The sequence below is a fragment of the Tupaia chinensis genome, unplaced genomic scaffold, assembly GCF_000334495.1.
Source record: "Tupaia chinensis unplaced genomic scaffold, TupChi_1.0 Scaffold000061_1, whole genome shotgun sequence".
Taxonomy (NCBI): Eukaryota; Metazoa; Chordata; class Mammalia; order Scandentia; family Tupaiidae; genus Tupaia; species Tupaia belangeri.
The window spans coordinates 1,002,847-1,012,691 of record NW_006159519.1 but is presented as its reverse complement, the minus strand read 5'-3'; the positions used below and the strand labels follow the sequence as shown (position 1 = coordinate 1,012,691).

At 43.5% G+C, this 9,845-nt stretch overlaps 1 protein-coding gene across 1 annotated transcript in view; it reads left to right on the top strand.

The window, feature by feature from the left end:
- Positions 1-204: 204 nt before the first annotated feature.
- Positions 205-9,845, top strand: part of HGSNAT (heparan-alpha-glucosaminide N-acetyltransferase) — a gene marked incomplete at its 5' end in the record, with an annotated part of 44,506 nt that continues 34,865 nt past the window's right edge. The window contains 4 exon segments of the mRNA XM_014592741.2: positions 205-320; positions 3,076-3,212; positions 3,615-3,736; positions 7,827-7,896. Coding sequence (XP_014448227.1) covers positions 205-320; positions 3,076-3,212; positions 3,615-3,736; positions 7,827-7,896 — 445 coding nt within the window.

Genomic DNA, 9,845 nt, shown 5'->3' with positions numbered 1-9,845 from the left:
CCCTGAGTGTGTGTGCGTACACGTGTGTGTGTGTGCACACGTGGGCATTCGTGCATTCACAAGCAACCCATGAGGGACCAGGAACCCCAGACTGAGGCATCTGAGTAGCCCGAGTGGAGGCCTTGTCTCTGATAGCTTTCAGGTGTCTTGTTTTTCTGGTTTTTTGTTTTATTTTAAACATTTTTTTTTTCCAATTCTTACCAGAATTAGACAAAAAAAGCCATGTGGAGCTGAAGATGGATCAGGCTCTGCTGCTTATCCAGAATGAGCTGCTCGGGAGGAACGTGACGGTTCTCTGGCAGTCTGAGCGCTGCTACCGCGTAGGTATTATGCTGGTGCTCACGATGTAGTTTGCGTGGGGCTTGTTTGTTAGGATCCTTAGGCCTTCCTGTCTAAGCCCATCATTTGGTAACTTCAGCTTTACAGGTAAGGAAACAGGCTATTTAAAGAATCAGAAGTTGGGACCAGCAGATAGAATAATGGTTACATCGCTGGACTCTCACCTAGTTGACCGTGGTTCGAGTCCTGGACCCAGCGGCTTTAAACTCACTCTGGGAGGGTGTGCATGCGTGTCGAAGATCCTAAGAGGAGAATGGAGGAGAAGGGATTGTGATGTGGCCATTCCCTTGGGGGGTGATTTCTCACTTTCTGTCTCTCTGTCTCTCTCTGTTCTCTATGGCCAGCGCACGCACCCTATAGCAAAAGTCTTAAGAAAAAAAAAAAGAATCAGAAGTATAGGGATCAGCTGGTGTGCGGTGGCCTGGTCAGAGAGTGACAGAGACAAAGAGAAGGAAAATGAGACATCACTCCCTGGAGGGCTGGCCGTAATGCAAACCCTTCTTCTCCATTCTCCTCTTGGGATTTTGGGCACACACGCATACATGCCCAAGCTGCTGGGTCTGGGATTTGAACCACAGAGTTGGCCATGTGGGATCCAGTTCCTTATGACCATGCCAATAGGCTGGCCTAAGTGTAAAAACACATAGACCCATAAAGACTGAAAAATTGTGTGAACCATATTGCATAGCTTGAGAGACAACTTCAGGACAACCCCAAACACTTATGTTAGCAAGTTCTTTTGAAAAGAGAATAAGAATTGGAGAAAGGTTATTATTGTATTGTTAACCATGAATAATTATTACAGTTGACTGAGTTAACATAAGATGTAAGTGAGCAAAGAAAAAGAAAGATGCTTTTCAGAATACAAAGCAGTTTTCTTGGGTATCTGGAGGTAGAATTAAGAGTGGAGAAGCAGGGCATGGAAGAGGGGCATAGAAACATGTGCCTTGGGACCAGCAGTTAGTGTAATGGCTATGTCGCTGGACTCCCATGTAGTTGACCGAGGTTCGACTCCTGGACTCGGTGGCTTAAAACTCACGCTGGGCACGTGTGTGTGCGTGCCCAAGATCCCAAGAGGAGACTGGAGGAGAAGGGATTGTGGTGTGGCCATCCTCCCTGGGGGGAGATTTCTCGCTTGCTGTCTCTGTCTCTCTGTCTGGCGAGCGCACACGCCCTATAGCCAAAAAAAAAAAAAAAGTGCCTTTGACGGAGTCTAACACGGTTATCTCATTTTTGACTGCTGCTTATTTCAAACATAAATGAGAAAAAATGAAGACATTTAGTATTTATGGAAGGAGACACATCTAGATGTGATACATATAGTTAATATTATTGTATCCCTCTTTTAAAGTTTATTTTTTTCTTTCATGTATGTGAGAGAGAGAGAGATACTCTTGTCGGGGCCTCACCACATGTGACCCTCCACCAGCATCCCAGCCAGCCAGGAGCAGGCATGGTATGCCCACCCATGTGTTCAGATTGACCTGGGATTTGAACCCAGGCCTCTCATATAGCTCCAGTATGCAGCAGCACCCTACTATCTGCACCACCACTGCTGGGCCTGTATCTTGCAAATATTACGAAAAGGCAGAGTAATATACAGTATGGAAAATACACAGATGATAAAAGAAGAGAATGAAAATAGGACAAAATTCAGGGTGGGTTAGTCTACACTAATTGTAACCAATACGAATGGACTAACCTTTATAAAAATAAGACTATTAAAATATTGTGGAGGAGTTAAAATTACTTTTGGAAAGAGGACAGTTACATGCACATACATTGATAGTGAAAGTATTAAAAACTAAAATATGAATGTTGTACTTAAAAAGAAAACATCAAAAAGAAAAAGACATAGGTAATTATACTCTATAAAAAATATTTTGTTTATTTCATATGAGAAGGAGAATGAGGTGTGTGGGGGATCGGAGCCCTGAACTACCTGGTCATACTCTGCTCCGTCCCCCCGCCTCCTAGCCAGCCAGGGTCATGGGCATCTAAATATTATAATTTAAGTAATGTGACTAAGATGTTGGGGAAAGGGAAAATTACTGCGTATCTCTCATGAAATACTCTAAGGGAAGTCGAGGTAAGGAATAAAAGCCACAGACCAAAACAGTTCAATAAAAGGCAGAAAACAATTGTACGTTAATGAAGCAGTAAAAGTAAACCAGAGTAGTATGACTATATAAAAATGTAAAAGTGACAAAATACAGCAGTCTGAGTAGGAAAGCATTAGAATGGAGAAACATTTAGGATCGATGTTTAATACACTTTCTGAGAACACTTCTATAAGTTCATGGAAATCAAAGTGTAGAGTTTATTTGGTGCAAAAATTCTTAAAATCCATGTGTAAGATTTCATAATGTGTATTTTACATTTGAAGACTCTTTGTATGAAGGCATATTTCTAAGGTTATATATTCAGGAGAATTTGGTGACTGACTATTAGTTCAAAATTATGTTCAAATAGTGTCTTCACGCCGTGACCCAGCCCCAGCCCCAGCCCTGGACCGTGGGCGAGAGCGGGCCTGGCATATTTGAGGAGGTCTGTGAGTGGGTTTGCTTTCTTTCCATGCTGCTCCACCAGCCAGCCCCTAAATTACTGAAATTTAAAAGTTTTCATAGATAATATGGAAAAGTGGTGTCAGGATCTTTAGTTGAAGTTTTATGTCTGCAACAACCAAAAGACTCTCCTATTCTCTAGCAGGTTACCTGTTGTGCTTTTGTTTTCCAGTGCTCACTTCAAGTCTTGGCAAATGTTTCTGGGAGTGGAAAACCTGGGAAGCCCCGAATAACTGCAGTCGCCGTCAACACCCAACACGGATCCATCTTGCAAGTAAACGATGCCTTGGAAGAGAAAGAAGTTTGTAGGTTTGTGCCTGTTTAGACATGCTCTTACTGAAGCCTGTTTCTTCTCTCTCCCTTTTCCCCTACTTGCTGTCAGCTTTTCCTCCCTTTAAAATAGTTTTCTTTATTGGGAGACCAGCAGATGGTGTAATGGTTACGTTGCTGGACTTTGTAGTCGATTGCAGTTTGAATCCTGGAACAGGTAGCTTAAAACTCAGTGGGCACGTATGTGCTCAAAATCTCAAGAGGAGAAGGGATTGTGGCATGGCCATCCCCGCGGGGGATGCATACATACATACTTTTTTTTTTTTTTCCTTTCTTGGTCTGCTCCCAACTATGCCTATCACTCTTCCTAGATAATATTAGCAAAATCCAATTCCTCATTTCCTAATCTAACAATTTGTTTTAATGTTTACCTTTTTATAGGCTGGAATACAAATTTGGAGAATTTGGAAACTATTCTCTCTTGGTAAAGCACAGCCAAAATGGACTTGGGGAAAGTGCCTGTGACCTAGTTGTTAATGAGAATCCAGTTGATAGCAACCTTCGTAAGTATACACACTCTTCGTTTTATCGTTTAATCTGCATTTCTTTCTTTAAAAGAATTGTTTAATTTGCATTTCAAAGCCTTTAGTCTTGAGTACTGTTTTTTAAAAATATGTATTTAATTTAATTTTATTTATTCATTCATTTATTTTAATTTGATCAAAGAGAGAGAGAGAGAGAAAGCTGGCAGGTCCAGGCTTTGAACCATGGTCAGCCATGTGGGAGTGTCCAGCACCTTAACCACCACGCCACCTGCTGGTCCCGTTTTTTAAAGAGAAGCCTCCATGACACTTGAACTTGACACTTGACAGTGTAACTTGAAACTTGGATGATAGGTTATTTTTTGCATTTAGTTATGGTATGTTTATAGTATATTTTTTGTATTATTGGTGTATACTTAGAAAGCTAGGTGATGTGTTGAAAATTACAGGATACATCAACATATTCTCATCGTTGTTACTTAGTTTAATTGTGAAGCATTCACAAAAAAGTTAATGCAGTGGGAAGAAACTAGAAACAGGGCAATTGACTTGTTTTAGGATTTAAGGTGTGTTTCCTATGTATCTTTTTTTTTTAAAGAATTATTTTATTCAACTTTATTCATTCATTTATTTCATTTTTTAAATTTGATAAGAGAGGGACAGCGAGAGAGAAAGAGAGAAAGTGAAAGTGAGAGAGCAAGCCTCCAGGTCCAGGACTTGAACTGTGGTCAGCCATGTGGGAGTCCAGCATCCTTAACCACCATGCCACCTGCCAGCCCCTGTTTCCTATGTATCTTACACTGAGTGAGTGGGCCTGAGTTTAAGGAGGAATCATTCATTCTCTAATCACCCTACAGGGGAAACCGTCACCCTGAGCTTGATAGATGCTGGTTTTCAGGAGGCAGTGGTGAGTGCTATGGGTTTAATAAGCACTGTTACTAGGGAGCTATTGAAGAGTGAGATTATGTCAAGAGAATACAGGAGTCTATAGGAAAGGGCCAGTGTAAGATATTTAAGCATTAAAAAGAATAGTGGATGTAATTGTTAAAAAAATAATAAATATATAATAACCATGAGTTTGTTATGAAACTGAAGAGTGAGGCCCCTCTTCAAACCCAAGTGATAGTTTGATTGCCTTTGAAGGTAACGAGGGCACCGCGGGCCAACTGATGGCCTGGTTGTTAAGGCAGCTAGGTCCTGCTGACTATGTCATTCAAGTCCTGGAACTGGCAGCTTGAAAAACATGCTAGGTGTATGTGAGTGTGTGCCCAAAATCTTGAAAGCGGGAGAGATGGAGAAGAAAGGGTTGTGGCAGGACCATCTCTCATGCGAGTATTTTCTCACTTCCTCTCTCCCTTTCTCTGCCTCTCTCCAGTAAGTACACACACCATCTGCAAATTAAAAAATAAAACCAAGAAAATAGACCATTGAAAGGATAAGCAGTGGGAAATAAAGGAAGAAGGAAAAGAAAGAATAAACATTTATTCTGCCATTCATGTTTCAGCTGGAACTCGGGGTAACCAAGTAGTTCTCACCAGGGAGGTACATTCTTTACAGAATGCCAGCTGATGGACGTGGCAGAATGGCAGGATATTTCACAACCTCGAAAGACAGAGTAGATCCAGGCAAAGATCGAATGCGTGGGCGAGACCACAGATTAAAGGGGAACTCTGCTGGCAGCATCGGCCTTACACCAGCTGAACACGCTCCACAGTCACATGGTTGGCCACCAGAGGCACCTCTGCGGGTTACCCAGCGAGTTACCGATAATTTTGTGTGACGTTGTGGTTATATACCCAAAGGAGCTTTTTTTTTTCTTTTCCAGTTTTTGTCATAAGGTGCGTGTGCTTATCAGAGAGAGACAGAGAGGGAAAGTGAGAAATCACCCCTCGGGCTGGCAGTGCTGCGGTCCCTTCCCCTCAATTTTACTGCATGCTCAGTGTGATTTTCAAGCTGCTGGGTCCAAGACGTGAACCATGTACAGCCATGTGAGAATCCCGCATGCGAGAGTCCAGCACCTTAACCAAGCCACCTGCTGGCCCTACCTAAAGGACCATTTTTAAGATACTTTCACTTTTGAAAAATCTTTTTATAATGATTTATTTAATTTTATTTATTCATTAATTTATTTTAATTTGACCAGAGAGAAACAGAGAAAGAGAGAGAGAAAGTGAGAAAGCAAGCCATCAGGTCCGAGACTCAAACCATGGTTGGCCATGTGGGAGTTCCAGTGCCTTAGCCACTGTGCCACCTGCTGGTCCCGAAATGGTTTTAAACTTATGGAAATCTTATCCAAAAAGGAGTTCCCACATACCATTCACTTAGCTTCTCCTAAAACCCCCTAAACTATGTAAACATAGTACAGTGATCCCATATATTATTATTACTAATAAGGGAAACTTTCTTTACTTATTTATTATTATTTTACTATTTCCAGAGAGAGACACAGAGAGAGAGAGAGGGAAAGTCAAGCCTCCAGGTCCAGCACTTGAACTATGGTCAGCCATGTGGGAGCCCAGCGCCCTTAACCACCACACCACTTGCTAACCCTGATCCCATATATTATTCTTATTATTGCTGTTATAATGCCCGAAGGTGTGTGCATGCGTGTGCCAGAGAGAGAGAAAGCACTCCCCAATGAGCCCTGGTCATTCACAATCCCCTTCTCTATTCCTCCCTCCCACAGAGCTCCTGGGCACACACACGTGCACCTGGCATGTTTTTCATGCCTGTAGGGCGGGGACTTGGGGTGTGGTTGGCCATGTGGGCTCCCACACTTCACACCGTGCTTACTTAACCTCTGCGTGGGCCAGCTCCTGTACGCCACGATTGATGCCAGGAACCTAACAGGGCCTAGTACTGACTTAGACTTCCTTGACTTTCTCCCATCGTTCCTTCCAACGCCCTTTATTCTGGTCCAGGATCCAATGCCGGATCCCACACTGCATTTATTGTCAGATCTCCCTCGTCTCCTCCAGTCTAGGGCAGTTCTTCAGTCGTCTTTGTCTTTCATGACCTTGATGAGTGTTTTTTAAATTTATTTTTAGAGAGGTTTTTATTTTTAGAGAGATTTTTGCTATAGGGTGTTTGTGCTCGCCTGAGAGACAGAGAGACAGAAAGCGAGAAATCACCTCCCGGGGGGATGGCCACACACACCCCTGGAGTGAGTTTTTAAGCTGCCAGGTCCAGGACTCGAACCATGGTCGATGACGTGGGAATCCAGCAATGTAACCATTACGCCATCTGCTGGTCCCAGTTTTTTTTTTTAAATAATTATCTAACTTTAATTAATTGTTATTATTAGGTTGCTATAGGGCGTGTGTGTTTGCTAGAGAGAGAGAGAGAGAGAGAGAGAGACAGGAAAATGAGAAAGTAAGCCGTCAGATCTGGGGCTCCAATCATGGTCAGCTATGTGGGAGCTCAGTTCCTTAACCACCGTGCCACCTGCTGGCTCCGATCTTGACAAGTTTGAAGAGCGCTGGCTGCTTATTTTGTCCCTCACTCGGATTTGCTCTTGTCTTCTCAGACTAGGTAGAGGGTCTGCATTTTGGGTAGAGTACTGCAGAAGTGGGGCCATGTCCTCAGTGCATGGGATCAGGAGGCAGGCGATGCAGATGTGCCCTTTTTTGTTTGTTGGTTGGTTTTTATTTGATTTAATCACTGGACATCTTTACGTTGTCCAGCGTGGTTCCTCCCAGTGTGGAGACAGTGCATGTGAGTCACGTGCAGCTGCGTCTCTCACAAGGTCCGACCGTGTGAATCTGCATACTGCAACCTAGAGGTCAAGTGAGGTCAGGGGTTTGTTTTCAACCATTTTAGCCAAGGAAATGGTGGGCATCAGTTGGAACAAGAACCTCAGTGTCTTGATAATTCCGGGATGTGGGTGATGGCGATACGCAGACTTAGTACAGTTCTCTGTGCTTTTGTTTCATAATGAAAAGGAGTACTTTCTCCTGAAGTGTTCTCGGTTGTGTAAAGGAAACTTAGCTTAAGATAAATACGGGCTTTTCCCTCATTTGTTTCACGTTTCACGTGTAGATTACACGTAAGGATGTGACGAATTTGATGTTTATGATGACATTTTTGGCAATAACGTTTTCTCTTTTTGCAGCTGTGACCATCGCGTTCCTCATTGGTCTCGCGCTCATCATTACAATATCCTTTCTAAGGTTCTTGTTCAGGTAAGGTGTTCGAGGAGGACACAATTGGGAGTAGCACTCCTTTTTTTTTTTTTTTTATGGGGAGAGGGAAAGGGAGACAGAGATAGATACTTTTTTTTCTTTTTCTTTTTTTTTTTTTCTTTTGAGAGGTTTTTGCTGTAGGGTGCGTGCACTTGCCTGAGAGACAGAGTCAGAGACAGAAAGCAAGAAATCACCTCCCCCCCCAGAGGGCATAGCCACGCCACAGTCCCTTCTATTCCATTCTCCTCTCGGGATCTTGGGCACGTACACGCACGTACCCAGTGTAAGTTTAAGCTGCTGGGTCTAGGACTTGAACCACGGTCAACTACATGGTAGTCCGGCGACATAGCCATTACACCAACTGCTGGTCCTGAGATAGATACTTTTGACAGGGCCTTGCTGTGCTGTGATCTTGCAGCCTTGGCCTCCTGCCTAGCTAAGATGATAGGTATGCACTCAGCATCAGGTTAGCCCAGGAACCAAACCCAGGCCTCCCATGTGGCTTCCAGCCTTCCAGGTATGTTGCAGCCTCTCTGCCACCGTGACTAGGCCACAAAGGATCTTTCTGACCCGTCTTTGGCTAAACTGACGTTTGTGTATGCACCGTGTCTGACTTAGCCCTAAGCTCTAGGGATTCTGTGTAGACTGAGAAATGGCGTCCGAGTTCAGGGAAACGATAATAAAGCTTCCAGTGGTCTTTTGCCTTACATCCTTCCACGTGACTGAAAGTGAAGAAAATGCCTGAAATAATTATTTCCTAAAGAAGCTCACGTCTTAACTGTTTAACAAGTAGAAGTGGTGTAGGAGAATTGTATGGGGAGACTGCCACACCGGACTCTCTTCCCACTCTCTGGCTCTGACCCCGAGGCCACCCCGTGCCAGCGCAGGGATCGGGTGACAAAGATGGAGGATGACATGCCACCCTGCAGCCTCCGAGTGGACTCCTTTGTTAGGGCTAGCCGACTTGACGAGAGGCCTTGCCCTTCTCTGCATGCTTAACTTCAGTTCTGGTGGGAGTGAATTAATAGGCTAGAAAAGAAAAAGTAGCCTAGTGGCGAAGGAAGCCAGACCTCACACGGCTCACTGTGGTTTGAGTCCTAGTTCTGGCACCTTGAAAACACATGAGGTACAAATGCACCCCAAATCCTGACAGGGTGGAGAAATGGAGGAGAAGCAATCGCAGCATGACCACACCCCATTGGGAGATTCCTCCCATTTGTCTCTCTCCCCTCTGGTTGAGTGCACATGCCTTGTAGCAATTTTAAAAAACTACACACACACACACACACTCTTTTGAAAATATATATATGTGTGTGTGTGTGTGTGTGTGTGTGTGAGTGTGAACAGGATGAATAAGATTCCTTGAGTCGTCACATGCTCAGGAAGACTACAGATTTTAGAGGTGAGGTGTATCTACATCTAAGTTACAAGAACAGAAACCTAACCAGTCTTTAAGCTGGCCAGCTTGAGGAAACCCTGAAACTCTGGGGAGTTGATCTATCTCAGAAGCAAACTCCCTGTAGTGTGTGTATCTCAGAAATAGTTTAATTCTGTGTATGAGCAACCTACCTGTATAAGGGTAAAAGGACTGCTTGCTGCTTAGAAGCAGCTGTTTGACCCAACTACTTTTTAGAGACAAGATAGAATTCTAGCAGAGGAGTTTCATTTATTTGAAATAAGGTATTATCTTTTATATATTATATATATATTTTTTTTCTCCTTTATTCATGATAGAGTATGTGTACAGGTGAAAGAGAGAGAACGACAAAGAGCTGTGCCCCTTCCACCAGGTCTGGTCGCACCACTGTCCCCTTCTTCCAGTCCTCCAGTGTCTGCCTGGTGCATTTCAGGCTGACCTGGCCAGGGATTTGAACTGCAGTTGCCATGTGGGATAGGCTTCTCTCTTTCTTTCTTTTTTTTTTTTTTTTTAAGGGGGTTTTTCTATAGGG